This window comes from Nerophis lumbriciformis, linkage group LG30 (assembly GCF_033978685.3).
Source record: "Nerophis lumbriciformis linkage group LG30, RoL_Nlum_v2.1, whole genome shotgun sequence".
NCBI lineage: Eukaryota > Metazoa > Chordata > Actinopteri > Syngnathiformes > Syngnathidae > Nerophis > Nerophis lumbriciformis.
In genome coordinates this window covers 1,622,449-1,641,802 of record NC_084577.2, presented here as the reverse complement: position 1 = coordinate 1,641,802, position 19,354 = coordinate 1,622,449, and the positions used below count along the sequence as shown (strand labels likewise).

At 43.4% G+C, this 19,354-nt stretch overlaps 1 protein-coding gene across 3 annotated transcripts; it reads left to right on the top strand.

The window, feature by feature from the left end:
- The first annotated feature begins 556 nt into the window (after positions 1-556).
- Positions 557-19,280, top strand: LOC133572556 (period circadian protein homolog 2-like). 3 transcript variants are annotated; one of them, XM_061925370.2, is made up of 22 exons: positions 557-703; positions 4,041-4,603; positions 6,146-6,238; positions 7,365-7,519; positions 7,648-7,769; positions 7,940-8,141; positions 10,230-10,281; positions 10,608-10,750; positions 10,893-10,971; positions 11,059-11,165; positions 11,306-11,459; positions 11,651-11,759; positions 11,835-12,114; positions 12,952-13,102; positions 13,180-13,316; positions 13,487-13,690; positions 13,999-14,244; positions 14,313-15,418; positions 15,534-15,750; positions 15,844-16,081; positions 16,317-16,467; positions 18,982-19,280. In XM_061925370.2, the coding sequence occupies exons 2-22, from the start codon at positions 4,161-4,163 to the stop codon at positions 19,135-19,137; spliced, it is 4,545 nt and encodes a 1,514-aa protein (XP_061781354.1). In that variant the 5' UTR covers positions 557-703; positions 4,041-4,160; the 3' UTR covers positions 19,138-19,280. The 3 variants fall into 3 exon arrangements, with proteins under 3 accessions (XP_061781354.1, XP_061781353.1, XP_061781355.1); XM_061925369.2 differs by having other exon boundaries at positions 12,949-13,102; XM_061925371.2 differs by lacking the exon at positions 13,487-13,690 and having other exon boundaries at positions 12,949-13,102.
- The last annotated feature ends 74 nt before the right edge of the window (positions 19,281-19,354 follow it).

Sequence of the window (19,354 nt, the reverse complement as noted above, 5' to 3'; positions counted from 1 at the left end):
GGGTTTTGGGGAAAGTAGCAAGTCATGTCAAGTCATGTCAATTCAAAAGGCTCAAGTCCAAGTGAAGTCACAAGTCATTGATGTTAAAGTCTAAGTCGAGTTGCAAGTCTTTTTACATTTTGTCAAGTCGAGTCTAAAGTCATCAAATTCATGGCTCGAGTCTGACTCGAGTCCAAGTCATGTGACTCGAGTCCACACCTCTGCTTACACCTGCGTGTCAAAGTGGCCTCGCTGTCCATGAGTCGCCCGTATTGTGTGTGGCTCTCCATTGACGATGCGGAGCTCATACTTTCACTTTTATGTAATTTCCAGACTCCAAACACTACAGCTACTCTACGCGGCGCACGTAACATGGGATTCCACGTGCGGGGGATGGCTTGTTTATATAAAACGACGGACAGCACTCCGAGCCAATGAGCGCCGCCCGTTGTCGTGTCGTCACGTTTTCCATGGCAACCAACACTTTTCGACCTATAGTGCAACGCCAGGGGCGGAGTCAGAATTGAGGTCGCGACAAGCGCTCGCTGATTGGCTGGCGGGTCTGAGCCGGGAGGAACCGGCGACTACTGTAGTCAGCCTGTCTGAACGCGGTCTGCCATTGAGCGGACTGAGCCTTTGCCTGGAACTTTTTTTCCTTTTTCGGGATTTCTTTTTACGACACATCAAACAGGACTGGAAAGGTGAAGTTATCTCCAACACACAGGTGGGTTCCTTATCAATTTATCCTTGAAGTAAGCATTGATAATGTCAAAAAATAAGTTGCATAACGAAACGCAATTTTGCGCATGCGCGACAATTCAGTTTGCTCTACTTTTCCACTTTTTTTCCAGTAAAAAATGTATTTTAATGTAATGTGAGGAGCCAGATTGAAAGAAAATGTCTGTTTTGGCGACATTGACCGTTTGTGGCCGTGTGGGTGCTGTTTTCTGCTCTGTTTGTTGAACATATCGTCACTTTTACATAACTGTGTCAGTGTACCATGCTGTGGATTGCAGGTCAACGTGTGTGTGGATTGTGAATAGCAGGTCACTGTGGGGGAAGTGCCATTTCTCAGCATTATAATTCTATTTATACGCTATTTTTTTGATATTGACCTTCAATCTGATTAAAAAAAAAAAAAGATGCCATTTTTATGGATTAATTTATAACTACTTTTAGTTGTCAAAACTCAGTGGCATTGCCTTTGCAAATGTAAACTAGACACACTCACTGTAAAGCAATATAAGTGTAGGATTTGTGTATATATTTGTATGATAGTTACACACTTTATTTTAAATGCTTCAAACTTTCACTCTTGCCTCCACAAGGTGTTGTTCCAGCTCGACCTAGGGAAGTGGTTTTACATTTTTTGCCATCAAATACCACTTCAGAAAATACATGGCTCTCCAAGTACCACCATAATGGCTCACAGCGCAGTAGGTCTAAGTGTTCATTAAAACAAGGCGGTGGTTATATTTAATAGGTTAGATTTAGGATACGTACTTGCAGTAATATTTCTATTTGTTCACTGACGTCTGACATCCTTCTTCTTTCTATTGTAAAGTCTAGTTTTGTTGCTAGAGTTTTGCTCCTGGCTAAGTCACATCTAGGTAGTAATCACTCTAAATGATGTCCTGTGTTAATGTCCTCTGATATCTTGTAATGCAAAGAGGAAGCATCGGGTTTTGTGTAACAAGGCTGCAGTAAAGACAAATCCATGTGACTGGAGCAGCAGTTGTATAATGCTGAGATGTGTGTTAGTGTGACTGCTTCAGACGCTCAGCAGACAGACACCGCAGAGCTGCAAGCAGTTGAGTTCAGTTCCGTTGTGACGCTCTTGTTGTGTGAGTTACATGTTTGTGCATCTGAAGCTTTTACGCATTTGTCAAATCCATCGGTAGAGGATTCACAAACTGTAGGAATGGGCTTTTGATAAGTGGCATCCCTGCTCTTATTCTAACGTCTGGTTCATTTGTTCTTACCTTTTTAGCAACACATTTGTTTTTTGATTGTAAATAATCCAGTTGCATAATGTTATTCTTTTCAAGGTCTGAACTCTGTTGGTGGGATAGACTGTTTATTGTAATGCCATCCTTATCATATAGATGAAAATGCTGTTGAAGGTATAAACAAAATGTAATGTCAACTTATGTAAGTTCGTTTTCAGTGGCAAAGCGAAAGAGATGCGCTTGTTGTCTATTCACTGACTGGTTATAACCTGTTGACACTACTTGCTTTCTCCTGACTGGTTATTGGCTGCAGCCAATGCATGTTCTCCCCGTGACTGCGTGGGTTCCCTCCGGGTACTCCGGCTTCCTCCCACTTCCAAAAACATGCACCTGGGGATAGGTTGATTGGCAACACTAAATTGGCCCTAGTGTGTGAATGTGAGTGTGAATGTTGTCTGTCCATCTATCTGTGTTGGCCCTGCGATGAGGTGGCGACTTGTCCAGGGTGTACCCCGCCTTCCACCCGATTGTAGCTGAGATAGGCTCCAGCGCCCCCGCAACCCCAAAGGGAATAAGCGGTAGAAAATGGATGGATGGAATAGGAAGACCCCACCCCCACTGAGAAGCTTGCTTATTGTTGTCCAATTTCATAGCCGAGTTGTCATGGTTGCATGCTTACTTACATAGCTGAGAGTGGTGAGATATTGCTAGGGACTGAATGTGTGGATGTGTATGTAAATGTTGTCTGTCTATCTGTGTTGGCCCTGCGGCGAGGTGGCGACTTGTCCAGGGTGTACCCCGCCTTCCGCCCGATTGTAGCTGAGATAGGCTCCAGTGCCCCGCGCGACCCCAAAGGGAATAAGCGGTAGAAAATGGATGGATGGATGGATGAATGAATGAATATGATGTAATTAGCTCATAAAGAATGAATAGTCTGCCTTGTAGTGCCGACTGCACATAAGTTCCTAGAGTAGACTTTTTAGGCGTTCTCCTTTTTGATAAAGTAATGACTAAGGATACCTGTGCCTGTAAGACAATTCTACAACGTATTGTTACATAAGATGATGTGTTTAAAATTCCATACACTGTGTTGCCACACATTGTGAAAAATGTTGTTGTTTGTGTGTCTTTTAGATACTAAATATTGCATCAAAAACTACAATAGAATGCACAGTACTTTTATGAAGTAATGTAATAATAATGTACAGCATTCATCTTGGAGAGCAGACGTCTACGGTGTCTCCTGCAAGCTGCTTTTCCGTCAAACACACCATCAGCAACTTTTCCATATTTTCTTGTGTAAATGTCCGCTGTTTAGATATTATTTATATCGACTCATTCTGCTTCAGCATTGTACAGGCTAGCAGTACGACGCTCGAATTGCTTCGCCAAGTTGTCGTTAATGTTTTTTTGATTATTTCTTTCTTTAATTCAACGAATACCACCCGCTTCTCCTTCACATTCACTTTCTACGTTTCCATGATTGGGAAAAACAAAATTTATGTCAAATTGTTTTTACCTAACGCTAGCGAATACGACACCAGATGTTTTGATTAGCTCTTACGGCAACTACCGATTAGGAGGCAGATAACTCGTAAGCCAAGGCACCGCTATAGGTGAAGTTGAATCAACAGTGCCTCTGCTGGTTGCAGTCAAGTAGTGCAGTTAATTTGGCTTTAGGATAACATTTAATAAAAGCTGAGATAGGCTCCAGCACCCCCCGCTACCCCAAGAGGGACAAGCGGTAGAAAATGGATGGATGGATGGAAAATAACTAAATCCCTCCATTTTATGCCCATCCCTATTGTAAATGCTCAAGGTTTGTGTTAACTTGTGTCTTCAAAGATATGTCATAGCCTTTTCATAGCTCTACCTTTCATTGGAAAGAAAAAGGCCAAAGCGCCCCGTGGAAAGGTTGAACCCCAGCTTGATGGCGATTGTGTATGCACAATGTTAGTATCGACTTATTTGTGAGACAGTGCCCTTTCTTTAGCGCCCCATCCATCCAATTAAAGTCACGACGGTTATTGATTGCTGTTATATTTAGGCTCACATTCTCTGTTGAAGTCTGGTATAATGTCATATACCTGTGTCTTCTTTCTCTGTCCATAGATCACATTCCCCCCTGGTGTGAGGTCATCTCTGTTTACATCCCAGTGTAGTAATTCCATTTGTGCTGCTCCCATGACCAAGATTGCCTAATGTCCCATAACCTGCCCTTTGGCCTGTTCCATGTCTGAAAACCGTGACCCACATCCTTACCTCTACTCAACCCTGGACAGCCGGGAGCTGTCCCGTGAAAGAGTCGGCCTTCAGGTGGAGAAAGGGGAGATCTCTCCCTGTTCCGCCATCAGCCAACTTCGCCGCATGGCCAACAGTTACAACGAGGGTTGTGGCAGGCGGGATGGAGACGACCTGGAACCAGAGCTGGGTTTGGCCTCGGAGGGCAGCGACAGCAGCCACGAGCGCCCCACCTCGCCAGGTTCCCCCCACGATGAGCGGAAGCGGACCCACTTGCACGAAGATGTCGAGATGGCTTGTTCAAGTGGGAGCGGGACAGAATCCCATGGCAACGAATCTCATGGTAATGAGTCCCACGGTAATGAATCTGTGGGCAGCTCCAATGGAAATGGGAAGGATTCTGCTCTCCATACGTCCTCAGGAAGCAACAAGAGGTGAGAGCACTCAAAAGCAGTCAGGCACATACAGATATTCTGCCGTTATGTGGAAGTGGACCATCTAGGTCATGGAAGTGGGGATCATTAGATATAATAGAGTGACCATTTTCTTCTGTATGAGTCATGATTGCAATGCATTTAGCCTTCTTCAGACTCTGCAAGACAAATGACAGCTATAGCAAAGTTTCATTCAGGAGAGTCAGGTTTTGTCTTTCTTGAATGAACTGTATTGTAGTTGTAATACAAAAAAGGTACATAATAAGCCATTTCCAGGAACTTTTATCAAAACTGTATGTTTTACGTTACTACGGCCACGTCAATATTCACAGCTATTTATTCAAATCATGCTCATGGCCTTTCGGGTAGGGATGTGCTGATCGATCGGCCGCTGATCAGTATTGGCCAATATTTGTGAAAAAGAATGTGATCGCCATTGACGATTAATGTCTTTCAATGACGATCACAAATGTCGATCCCCTCTGGTTGACATAGTATTTAGTTTTAGTCCCACAGCTCACCAGTGATAAATTTGTCAACTATTAATTTTTGCCTTACTTATCGCCAACAAGGTATTTTCCCCTGACTGAAATGAAGCAATAACCAATCAAAACAGATGCAAATTGACTAAGATGATGATGAAATTAACTAATATTTTAGTCAACGAGACAAATATGTTGACAGAAACAAAATCAAATCATTTCTTGTAGATGGGTGGAACAAGTTGGGAATATGTCCAATCACGGCTTTTAATGCCGGGAGTGAGTTACGAAGGAGAGCCAATCAGATGCTTTTCTTTGTGAGATAAGGAAGTTGTACGCCAAAACAAATCTGTAAGCATTTTAACAAGTCTCACAAGGTAATATGTGTACATCTGGGAGAAAGAAAAGCCCAGCAGGCACAAGACAATATTACAACGTTGAGAACTTGTTGAATTAGGCCCTGACGTCGAGCAACTCAAACATAACGTTGGAACAACATGCTTTTTGACGACATTTATTCAATGTCAGGTTGTGACATTGATATGACCATTTGAAATTTGGTCATTTCCCAACCAACAACGTGGATTCAATGTTGTCTGAATTTACAAACACAACTATTTTGCAATGTTGTTTAGAAGTCAGTTTTAAAATAAATATATGTATAATCAATAATATGTATCAGTGTCTTGCTGGGAGAGGACTAAATTCGACTCAATTTACTGTAATTGTTGTTGACTAAAATGTTGTTAAAAGTTGACTAAAATTATATCAATTAAGACGACTAAATCTAAAAGACAATGATTAAAACTAAATTAAAAACTGCTATCAAAATTAATACTCCGTCAGACAGACGGCTGGCAGTTAATTATGTGTGTACATAGAAAGTGTAGAGCCGCTCCCCTGAGTTAATAACAATCACCTCCATCACGGCAAATAATTTGCATTTCTTCGTATCTTATGTACCATTATCGCTAGAAGATGAAGCAAAACATGTTACACACGGAGATTTGCTGCTCTTCTGTCATAACATGTTGTTGTAACATGTTGTTAATGATTGCAGCTCCAACTCTCACAGCCCCTCACCGCCAAGCAGCTCCAATGCCTTCAGTCTGGTGAGCTCCGAGCAGGACAACCCTTCTACCAGTGGATGCAGGTTAGTGCACTGTGAATTGACTTACTATCTTGCTACATGCATATTCGCTGGTATCAAAGTGTGGGCCAGCAAAAAATTATACTTAAAGTATAGCAAGTGCAGTGGAACCTGGGTTTTCGAACGCAATTGGATCTTGAAAATGGTTCGTAAACCGAAAAGTTTGTATAGTGAAGCAGAGTTCTCCACAAGAATCAACATAAAGTTTAAAGTTAAAGACAAGAAATAAGAAGTAAACAAGAATAATTGGTTCTAGCCTCGGCAAGATTTCCTATTTTAGTATAAAACTGCACACTTTGAAGACTACAGTATATATCAAGACAACATAACAAAGGGGTTAATGGTTCAACGATGTCTTTTTTATCCAAACAACACAAAAACATTACAGCAAGCTTTAATGTCAACACGCAAGCACACCAGAAGTCTCATTGGTGCGCTCCAAAATGTTAACCATATTGCTACAATGAATAAACAATAAAGGGAAATAATTTTACCCTGTGTCTGTGAATATGTGTGGCATTCTTGAACACTCTGGGATTTTCGGAGTGATAAACGATCAGTGGCTTCATGTAGTCACCACTAGCGTTAGCACAAGCTCGAAGCAAGATCCTTCATCGCTTGTGTCCTGGTAGTGCCTTCTAACAGAGGTCCGCTGTGTCATCTATTACGGTCTCATCACAATTAAAGACTTGCTGCAGAACAAAGCCCCCTTTGCTGATAAAATCGTCGAAGTGAAGGTGCCACTCGCTAAAACGCTAGTTTGAAGTGGTCGTCAGCGAGCACACAGGCTTATTTGGTGCGATGTAAAAGTTGGTAAAATGAAAAGGTTGCAAATAGAGACGTCCAAAAAATGAGGTTTCACTATTTCTTACTTGGTACTGAATGTGCATATAAAAAGCATTACACTACCACACATCTCCTGTTCTTCCTTAATGATATAAATAGTGTAACAGATCATAGGACAAACTTCCATTATTCCTGCCCTGATCTAAAATGTGACTCGCCTCAGTGCCAATCAAACCCATCATTCCTCAGCACGTTTTTGTGCCTCCACCACCTAGGAGTGTGCCAGCGTTGGTGAGACATTTCCCTGACGCATGTGTATTTTGTCTCATGTATGCTCATGCAGCAGCGAACAGTCAGCCAAGGCGAAGACACAGAAGGAGCTTTTCAAGACTCTCAAGGAGCTAAAGATGCATCTGCCCCTTGAAAAGCGAAGCAAGGGCAAGTCCACCACCGTCAACACACTCAAATATGCACTGCGCTGTGTCAAGCAGGTGAAAGGTAAGATTTCTTCTTTGCTCGGCCATCTTGTGTCGACCAGCAACGGCAGTGACGTCAATGTTATCGTGACTTTACATTACTTTTTGATTACACCTTAACTTTGCCATTTTTTCCACTCTGCTTCGCAGCCAATGAGGAGTATTATCAAATGCTGATGACAAATGACAGTCAACCGCCTGGTTTTGAAGTCTCATCTTACACCATTGAGGAAATAAACAGCATCACTTCAGAATACACCCTCAAAAACACTGTAAGTGCCAACCAAGGCCCCTCACCAGGCAATCTAACACACATCATGGATGTTGCCTCTTTCTTTGTACTGTCACAAATACATATTGAGTCTGATGCTCTTTTATAATGAATAGTTTTGTAGTTTGAGAGTGAGCGACACTAAACTTGCTGAAACCTTGTCTCCTCTAGGATATATTTGCCGTGGCCGTTTCACTCATCACAGGGAAGATAGTTTATATTTCCGATCAGGCAGCGTCCATCTTAAACTGCAAGCGGGAAGTGTTCCATAACGCCAAGTTTGTGGAATTCCTAACGCCGCAGGACGTCAGCGTGTTCTACAGCTTTACCACGCCGTACCGCTTGCCCTCATGGAGCATGTGCACCGGAGCAGGTAACAGCAGTCTGAAAAGTGGTCTTAACCATAGCATTTACGGTGCTTCTGGAAAGTATTGACAGCACTTCACTTTTTTCATATTTTATTATACTATAGCCTTAACCCCAAATCAGGGATTCTCAAACTGTGGTACAGATACCACTGGTGGTACACGGTCTCCATCTAGTGGTACGCCAAAGAATCACTTCATTAAATATTCAAACACAGTTTTACTGGTTAAACTGTGTGTAATGTTACAATGGCCAAAACTATTGAATATTCTTGTTAAATAAAACCTCTGCCTTGTTTTCCCCAAAAATTTAGCAAATGTATTAAAAAAAAATCCCATGTACATAAGTATTCAGCATTGATGCACCTTTAGCAGAAATTACAGCCTCAAGTGTTTGTGAATACGATACCACATGTCCATGTGATTTTTAATTTACAAAATACATTTGCAAAAACAAATGTTCACATTGTCTTTATAGGGTATTTATTGTGTGTTGAATTTTGAGGACAAATATGAATTTATTCGCTTTTGGAATAAGGCTGAACATAACAAAATGTGGAAAAAGTGAAGCACTGTCAATACTTTCTGGATGCACTGTATACCAATGATGTCCCTGAGCCGTTAATTGTAAACTCCAGGGAAAATAAGCGATTGTTGTTGATCTTACACATACTGCATATTCCTCTTCCTTCATCATTGATGATGACAATTTATGCGAGTTAATACATTGTATCACAGCTGTCTCTACATCAAGCACGTGGAGAACCCACATGTAACCCCAATGACATCACCAGTGCACACATGTAAGCATCCATTTCCTTCACATGAGCCACCTACTAACACATGCTTGCCCCCACGTATCACATTTTTTATTAGCATGATCAATCACACATTAACGAAGGGCTGCACACTCACAGCCACCTGCCACACTGTTTTTATTAGGATGATCATCAGTCTGTTTAGAGGCTGACATCTTAGCCATACTTCTCATGTTTGGTTAATTGCTGCCTGTTTGAATAGCATGTTGAGTTTGTACAGTGGAACCTCGATTTGTGAACTTAATTGGTTCTGAAACAGGGTTCGTAAATCAAAAAGTGTGTGTAGTGAAGCAAATGTCTCCATAAGAAACAGTGTAAACATGAATAATGAGATCCAGCCTCGACAAAAGTCCCTATTTCAGTTAAGGTTTGTACACTTTAAACAGAATGTAAAGCACGATACAGTACTGTATATCAAACAAACAAAAAGGAGCTGATGGATCAACTGTCACTTTGTCAACAAGCCAAAACAACAACAACGACTAGCTGAACCGTGCTGTATGCGCCGCTCTGCCAACACACGCACGCACACAGAAGTCCCCTAGGTGCCCTCACGAGCGATCAGAAATCACAAAAATCTTTAACTTTAATAAAGTAGCAATATGGTAGATAAACATTTTAAAAGTAAATTTCACATACAGTACATTAACATCAACGATAGAGCAGCTCACGAGAGGAGAGAAAGGAGCAGACAGAGGGAGAGATGGGAAGGGGGTAGGAGCCGTGTGTGTATGCTCTTGAAAGTTGCGCCGCTGAATGAGTGGGAGTCTCCTCCGCTGTGATATAAGTCCGCTTTGGCATATTTTTCCAGAAAGGCCTTTTCTCATCACAATTAAAAACTTAATGTAGTACGAACCCAGCTTCCTCAATCTCTTCATCAAGAGCAAGCACAAAATGGCTGCCAGCGGGACACAAAAGGAATGAATGTTCGTGCACAGAGACATGGTTCGCACACAGAGGCGCATTTGGCACGATCTATAAGTTTGTAAACCGAAAAGTTCGCAAATAGAGGGGTTTGTAAATGGAGGTTACACTGTATTTATTTATATGGGGTTTTGTGTGCTAAAAAGTCATTTTTGCATTATTAATCTTCAGATGACCAAAGTGTCAGGAAATGACAGAGCTGCCAAGTCGGTCTATTTTTATATGAAACCTTTTAGTCGGATTGTTAAAGGTCATCTTACTGGCTTCAATTTTGGTCGCATACAGATTCAACGGTTGGGCGATTATGGAAACACTCTGATATATTCGCCCCTCTCCTTCCTTTGTCTTATTCAGAGTCGTCTCCCACGGAGTGCATGCAGGAGAAGTCCTTCTTTTGCCGCATCAGGTGAGTGACAGCTCAGCAGCTTCTGTGATTCATACATTTCCTGCTCAAACAATCTCTGAGCAACAAAGTAGCACTGTACATGAGCAAATAGTGCACCATGCTGGTTAGCAGCTGTGAGATTAGTTTCCATCGAGTTAGTTTGGGACATTCAACTTTGGTATTTGTGGCAGGGGGGTCACCAATAAATGTATGGGAAACACCGATATCAAACATGATCAACGAGTTGGGCTCAACTGTTTTTTCAATTTCATGTCCTATTTCACATGCACAAATGAAATAAAGCTTTCAATTTCAACAGTTAATTTGAATTGTCACATGTGTTACAGTGGTGGAAAAGAGCATAACGGCGACCTGCAGTACTACCCTTTCCGCATGACTCCTTACCTGATGAAAGTCCAAGACGCGGAGCTGTCTGAGGAGCAGTTTTGCTGCCTCCTTCTGGCAGAGAGGGTGCACTCTGGTTATGAAGGTGAGAACTCTGAACACTGACACGTGGCCTCTGTTGTCGCTTAATTGAACAACACTGCACACAAATTATTCAAAAAAGGTTTTTGGAATATATTTAAAAAATGTTTTAATGTTTTTTTTCTCCTTCTCTTGTCTGTTCCCAGCTCCCAGAATCCCTCATGACAAGCGCATTTTCACCACCACACATACACCTAATTGTGTTTTCCAGGATGTGGATGAGAGGTGAGTGGAGTTTTACAAGCCCTATAAGGCTGATCGAGTGAATATTGTAAATTAATTTTTTTAACATGTGGCCTTTTCCTCCATCAGGGCTGTTCCACTCTTAGGATACCTTCCCCAAGACTTGATTGGGACTCCGGTGCTGCTCAATCTGCACCCAAATGACAGACCACTCATGCTGGCTGTGCATCGCAGAAGTAAGCTTCGGTTTCATTCACTTGTACCACCGAAATATAATAGTTTTTTAAAAGTAGACTTACGTAATGTGAGACCCCAACAAATCACTCTGTATTTTAATGTATTTGCATCTCACACACCGTTTGCCTTACACCAACAGTCCTGCAGTGTGCTGGCCAACCATTTGACCAGTCCTCCATTCGCTTCTGTACGAGAAACGGCGAATACATCACGGTCGACACCAGCTGGTCCAGCTTCGTTAACCCCTGGAGCCGCAAGGTCTCTTTTGTCATCGGCAGGCACAAAGTCCGCATGTAAGTGTGCACAGAAGTTATGCTACCCTTCCTCAGTAGCCAGTATTGTGCAACACTATTTAACATTATGACGTGAATGCTGACAATTATATTTTCTTAGGCTCTATAAGAATGAACACATTTTCGGATTTTGTGTAACATGACAAGTGTCAGTTTAATCGTAAATATTTGGAATGTTGATGTTGTTGCAGGGGTCCTGTGAACGAAGATGTTTTTGCAGCAATGGCTTTCAATGAAGGGAAGATGATGGACTCCGACATCCAGGAAATTAGTGAACAGATCCACAGGCTATTACTACAAGTAAGTACACACATCAGACGGTATTTCAACACACATTTGTCAGTTTTCTTAAATAACAACTCCCTTTATCCTCAGCCTGTTCATAACATGGGCTCCAGCGGTTACGGTAGCCATGGCAGCAATGGTTCACATGAACAACTGGTGAGCATCAGCTCGTCCAGTGAAAGCAATGGGAATGTCATGGCGGGAAACACAACAGAGGAGACGAGCAAAGCCAAGCCCACACGGACATTCCAGGAGATTTGTAAGGGAGTTCACATGCTGAAGAACCAGGACTCTCATGTGTGCCTGCGCTCCCCTCCACCCTCGCCTGCTCCCTACCCGTCCAAACCAGAGCAAAAGAAAACAGCTGACGGTGAGTACAGTGTTTGCACCCTGTTCATGGTATGGAATAACGCTGTTAATTGGAAGGTTTGGCAGTCGATTGCGCTTTATAGAAGCTGGCGGTCAGGGGTGCACAAACTTTTTCCACTGAGGGCCGCACACTGAAGAATCAACGGATGCGGGGGCCATTTAGATGCATTTCTTTTTTAAAGCCAATACGAAAAGATAGAAAAAACGAAATAACAGCCTGAATGTCAGCTTTGTCTTATTAACAAGGGTGCATGATTGATATTGGATAAATAGTTATCATGTTATCAGTTCTAATGAGGTAACATTAGCTGTATTGAGCTCATTGTGATCAAACAGGGAGTCGGATCGTTTGTGACTACTTTTACTGTTTCGGAGAAATTATTTTCCGTGCTATTTGTACCCAAAAAATGTTGAACTGGGGAAAAAAAGTCAAAAAACACATTACGCTGCATTCAACACATCAAATCTTATCACCCAACTGAAACGCCAGCCTCGCTACAAGTGTTTTGGAAAGTTATGAGACAATCGCTGCTAAAGAAGCTGCCCCAAAGCCAGCCATTCGGTTATTGGAATCTTTCTTAAACCAGCAAGAAGAAATCTTTATTGGTATCGACTTGAAATTATTTACATTGTGCATTCCTAGTTTTTAGTGTGAACATTGCAACTTTATACATATTTGCTCTTTTATTCAAGTTTTTATGTGGTATTTTGTAATAGTATTTTTAGAATATGCGGCAAGCGTTTGAAAAACGTGCTGCGGGCCACACGTTTGACACCCCTGTGCTGTACTGTATTGTATGTTTTTCTGATACGTTCTTGTTTTTATGTGGAACAGCAGTCGCTCAAAAGAATTCAATGGTGCGTCTGAAGGAATCTGCACACCCTCTGCAGGCCAGAGACAGTAATGCAGCCAACATGGACGACTACACTTGCAAAGACCAGACTGTCTGCTCCTACCAGCAGATTAGCTGCCTTGACAGTGTCATCCGGTAAGTGTGTGTGTATTATTATCAAGGTTAAGACCACAAAGGAATTAATGACTTATCTATTTTCTTCTGTTTTCCAGTTACCTGGAGAGTTGTAACATCCCCCTCACAGTGAAAAGAAAATACCAGTTTTCTTCAAATACCACCTCCACCAATTCAGATGATGACAGAAAGTGTACTGAGGACGATGCACAAGTGCCTGGGTGTTCCAACACAGGTGTGTGAAAATTCATGACCGGACACACACATACAAACACATGTGCACACACACGCACACACACAGAGCTCACATGTGTCCCATCAAGGACACTCGATCAATGTTTTTTTTGGTTTGGGTGCCCTTTCACTGGATTTAGTGATCGGCTAACAGTCACTCTCTTCCGCTAGATTCTTTAATGCTCGACGGCCAGCCTGGACTTTCAAACATGAAAGCACCAAAGAAACCTCCATCAGGGGCAGTTGTGGTTGGCGCCCCTCTGGGACCGCTCCCTTTACCCAGCAAGGCTGAAAGCGTTGTGTCAATCACATCTCAGTGTAGCTATAGCAGCACAATTGTGCATGTGGGAGACAAGAAGCCTCAACCGGAGTCTGGTAGGTCCACTGCATGCATCACAGCTTACTATAGCAGTCCCTACGAGATAGCTTGCAATCGCAGTATAGGGTTGATACCAGCTGATTGGACGCTACGGTTTACAATGACAACAGTGCTGCTTTATTGCATTATAATAAGGCCGTTTTTTTTGTTGCAGAATTATGATATAGTGAACGCTTGAAAAAAACGCAGCTTTCACACATGTGCTTTAACAGCTTGCTTTGCATTTTCACCCAAAAGTTAGTTATGCAAAATCGATTTGATATGATATGATTGATTGATTGGTATTACTGTGGTGTTTTGGCAGAAATAATTGAGGATGTGGCCGAGAGCCCTGCACCGCCGGCTCCGCCCGTCAGTGTGGTGTCTCCACTTAGCCAGGAGAAGGAAGCCTACAAGAGGCTGGGACTGACCAAGCAGGTACTGGCAGCCCACACACAGAAAGAGGAGCAGGCCTTCCTAAATCGCTGCCGAGAGCTGCGTAATGCAAGGACTTTCCAGAAGGACTGTTCCACGCGCCTGCACAAGCAGAAGGGTCCAGACAATCCTCAAGGTAAACCGTGTTTGATAGCATTAACACAAGACTGCAGGCTTTAGTTAATGTATAATGCGTCTCTTTAGAATCTGCTGGACTTTGCGGCGCCGCCAAACAGGGCACCACCAGGCCAGAGACTGTTGCCAAGAAGGGAAACCGCAACAGGAAGTCCAAAAAGCCCCGCATGAAGCATCCCGATTCATCGGACAGTGCCGTGTCACATCGCAAACCCCGCCCCCCTCTCCAGGGCCTCAACCAAACATCCTGGTCCCCGTCGGAGGCGTCCCTGTCGGCTTTCAACGTGTCCTACCCAGCAATGGTGCCTGCCTACCAGCTCTACCCGCCAGCACCTGCTGCTGCCCCTGCACAGGTCGCCCATCCTGACCCCACCCTCTCCACTGGCTTTGTGGAGGGCCCGAGCACACAAGCTCCTCCTGCCGCCACTTCCTTTCCCGCCCCCATTGTTACGCCTATGGTGGCTTTGGTGCTACCAAATTACCTCTTCCCTCAACTTGGACCGATTGGCCAGATGGGGGCTGCTCCCAGACCAGCGTTTTTCCCGGAGCAGACGCAGACGCAACCTCAGTTTAACGGCCAGCAACCCTTTCAGCCGCCGCAGCCAGCATACACCATGCAATCTCAACCTCCCTTCACCAGTCAACAGATTTTCCCGGTGCCGACTGCCTTCCCAACTCAGCCACCTTTCCAGCCTCGCCCGCCGGCCTTCACCCCCCAGCAGACCTTTACTCCCCAGCAGACCTTCACTCCCCAGCAGACCTTTACCCCCCAGCAGACCTTTACCCCCCAGCAGACCTTTACCCCCCAGCAGACATTCACTACCCAGCCATCTTTCGCTGTGCCGACTCCATTTGTGGCTCAAGCACCCTATCCGGCTCAGCCCTTCACTTACAGTCTAAACACACAGCCCCCTAAAGCCGCGGGTGTAGAACCCCGAGAAGGTGCAGCTTCTCGCTCCTCTACCCCTGCATCAGGTGCACGCGAGCGCACCACATCATCGCCGACGCTGTTCGAGTCGCGGTGCAGCTCGCCCCTTCAACTCAATCTGCTCAGCATGGAGGAAGGCCAGCGCTCGGTGGAGCGGCAGGACAGCACAGCACCCTCTGCTGGTCTTCAGGGCGCTGGCGGCGTCGCGGCTTCTGTTGCTGCAGTCAAACTTGAAACTCTTCAACAGGTGAGAGAAACAAGTGTGTGGATCTTGTAGTACCCGATTGGACCGAATCAATTATGATCACGGTTCAGTTGCATTGTGTAAGATGTTTTTTTTTTTTTTGTCATGGTATATCCAGGAGTATCCAGAAGATGGCGCTCGTAGTGACGGTCATTCCTCATCATGTGACCTGCTGAATATACTTCTCCAAGAGCAGGAGGACTCCCACTCTGGCACCGGCTCCGCAACCTCTGGCTCCATGGGCTCGGGATCAGGATCTGGATCGGGCTCAGGTTCAGGCTCCGCTTGCAATGGCTGTGGCACATCGGCGAGCGGAGCCTCGGGCAGCAGAACAGGTTTGTCAAAAAGTTCCAATCCAAGCCAGAAGGATAAATAATCAAAGTTTATTTTATGACTAATGTTTTTTTTTTTTTCAAAACCTTGAATAGGGAGCAGCAACACAAGCAAATACTTTGGAAGTGTTGACTCATTGGAACAAGACCCTAAGACCAAGGCCAAAGCCAAGACAAGAGGAACAGGAGACTCTGATGCAGGCCTATCACCGGCCAAGATGTCCGCCAATGGGGAGGGAGAGCATTTAATCAAATATGTTCTCCAGGAGCCTCTTTGGCTGCTCATGGCCAATGCTGACGACAAGGTCATGATGACCTATCAAATGCCATCCAGGTGAGTCACAGAAAAAATTTTAGATTTCCGAAACTTTGACAGTTTTCCAGAAAAATGTTCATTTATTGCACCAACTGTTTAGAACAGGCGTGTCAAACTGGTTTTCAATGAGGGTCTCCAAACATGACTTATACAATGTGTTACGTAGTCCATATTGTGAACTCACTTGCAAAAACCTTTTCTGACAAAGTGATATCACCGATGGCTGACGTGTAAATGCTTTGCTGTTCCACAGAGACATTCAGAAGGTTCTGCGGGAAGACAAGGAAAGACTGAGGCAAATGCAGAAGAGCCAGCCCCACTTCACCCCAGACCAGCGGCGAGAGCTGCTGGAGGAGCACCCCTGGATGAGAAGAGGGGGTCTACCAGCTACTATCAATGTGAAGGTCAGAACTACATTTTTGTACTTATTTGTCAAACTCTCATGGGGAGGTTTTAACTAGAGATGTCCGATAGTGGCTTTTTTACCGATATCCGATATTCCGATATTGTCCTACTCTTAATTACCGATTCCGATATCAACCGATACCGATATATACAGTCGTGGAATTAACACATTATTATGCCTAATTTTGTTGTGATGGCCCACTGGATGCATTAAACAATGTATCAAATGTTTTCCAAAATAAATCAACTCAAGTTATGAAAAAAAAAAGGCCAACATGGCACTGCCATATTTATTATTGAAGTCACAAAGTGCATTATTTTTTTTTAACATGCCTCAAAACAGCAGCTTGGAATTTGGGACATGCTCTACCGGAGAGAGCATGAGGAGGTTGAGGTGGGCGGGGTTTAGGGTAGGGGGTATCGAGGGGTGTATATTGTAGCGTCCTGGAAGAGTTAGTGCTGCAAGGGGTACTGGGTATTTGTTCTGCTGTGTTCATGTTGTATTACGGTGCGGATGTTCTCCTGAAATGTGTTTGTCATTCTTGTTTGGTGTGGGTTCACAGTGTGGCGCATATTTGTAACAGTGTTAAAGTTGTTTATACGGCCACCCTATGTGTAACCTGTATGGCTGTTGACCAAATATGCTTGCATTCACCTGTGTGTGTGAAAAGCCGTAGATATTATGTGATTGGGTCGGCACGCAGAGGCAGTGCCTTTAAGGTTTATTGACGCTCTGTACTTCTCCCTACGTCTGTGTACCAATCCGTACAGCGCCGTTTTAAAAAGTCATAAATTTTACTTTTTGAAACCGACACCGATAATTTCCGATATTACATTTTAAATCATTTATCGGCCGATAATATCGGCAGTCTGATATTATTGGACATCTCTAGTTTTAACCAATACATGATGATATTTCGAGGAACGGATAATGCTGTGGTATGTGCGTGTGAGTTGTGTAAGAAAGTGGAGTTACAATGCAGAGTTGCAACAATAATAATAATAATAATAATAGTACACAGACCCATTATTAGGGGCGTACGATACAGATATTGGAGCCTGAGTATTTGCCGATATTAGAGCCGATAAGATATCAGTACAAATCATGCATCCTTGTATTATTTTGTAGTGTGGGATGTTAAAAAAGTCACGATCAAGTGAAATTAGTCAAAAAGAGAACAATAGTAGGTATAAAAACATGTGCCTGTTTATTATTAACCATCTGGAATGGACGTATGCTGTCTTAAAGTTGAAGTGAGTGGTAATTGCTTTTTTTGGCGACACGTAGTGGCCACAATAATTAAGTTAGGCTCATAACGCAGCAAGTTGAATGATGCGGACACGTTGGTTACTGGATACTTTCTAATAGGCTTCCGCCTCAGAGGCGCTGCAGGCCTGCTTGTATCGGAGATTTCAGATGCAAGTTGATATGATGTGAGGCTTGATTTTTTTGATATCTGATTTCAAGATGGGATCGGGACAGCCCTAAACAATACTTAATGACAACACAGGGACATGACTAAGGCGTGAATTATTAACTAAATACAGTTTTTAATTGCCACTTCAAATATTGCGGTTTCACCACATTGTGACTATTTAGTATTTTTTGAAAGCATATTCTAAAAAAATTATGGTCTTAAATTAAGCATTTTAGTTAGAGATGTCCGATAATATCGGACTGCCCATATTATCGGCCGATAAATGCTTTAAAATGTAATATCGGAAATTATCGGTATCGGTTTCAAAAAGTAAAATGTATGACTTTTTAAAACGCCGCTGTGTACACAGAGGTAGGGAGAAGTACAGAGCGCCAATAAACCTTAAAGGCATTGCCTTTGCGTGCCGGACCAATCACATAATATCTACGGCTTTTCACACACACAAGTGAATGCAAGGCATACTTGATCAACAGCCATACAGGTCACACTGAGGGTGGCCGTATAAACAACTTTAACTCTGTTACAAATATGCGCCACACTGTGAACCCACACCAAACAAGAATGACAAACACATTTCGGGAGAACACCCCCACCGTAACATAACATAAACACAACAGAACAAATACCCAGAACCCCTTGCAGCACTAACTCTTCCAGGACGCTACAATATACATCCCTGCTAACCCCCCCAGCTCAACAACAACGCAATTAGACCATGAACTGATTAACGTGGACCCCGACTTAAACAAGTGTAAAAACTTATTGGGGTGTTACCATTTAGTGGTCAATTGTACGGAATATGTACTGTACTGTGCAATCTACTAATAAAAGCCTCAATCAATCAATCAGACTGCCAGTTGCAAGCTAGCGATTAGTGCTCTAGTTCCTGGCGAGGTATTAGCAGCACTACTATTATATGAATGTCTTAGTATTGCATAATAACAAGGAACCTTTATCAGCAGTTTGATATAAAACACAATGTTTTGTCAGTATAAAATCAGTTGAAGACTCCTGATTTGAAGTATGCCCATGACCCACAAGGCTTGTTATTAACATGTTAGTTTGTCTTTTCAGGAGTGTCTGTACTGCAAAGACGTTGTGGAGGCCCCCATCGAAGAGACCCTGCCTGACATGGACATGTGCGAGCTGCGGGAGGAGCTGAGCCAAGAGTGCGAGAGCGCTCACAGCCAATCAGAGGAGCTGAAAGCCAAACTACATTCTGGCTCCTGAGTTTGTTCAGCACCCAGCAGGGGGACTCACTCCACCAGCCACGGACCCTTAAAAACACTCATATTGCAAATATGGGACAAAAAAAAAAAAGACCTTGTGCCTGGCCGTGCTCGACACTTGTAAACACACACGAACTGAAGCCGTGTGTGACAGACTAGACCGAGGTCGGACCATGCGAGGCCTTGAGCAGCTGTCTCACACAAACATTTTCCTCAAG

Coding starts and splice junctions, on each gene's coding strand:
- LOC133572556 (XM_061925369.2), top strand. CDS start 4,161: ATGTCTGAAAACCGTGACCCACATCCTTACCTCTACTCAACCCTGGAC. Junction 11,166..11,305: donor GCTGGCTGTGCATCGCAGAA/GTAAGCTTCGGT, acceptor TTACACCAACAG/TCCTGCAGTGTGCTGGCCAA. Junction 15,751..15,843: donor AGCCTCGGGCAGCAGAACAG/GTTTGTCAAAAA, acceptor AACCTTGAATAG/GGAGCAGCAACACAAGCAAA.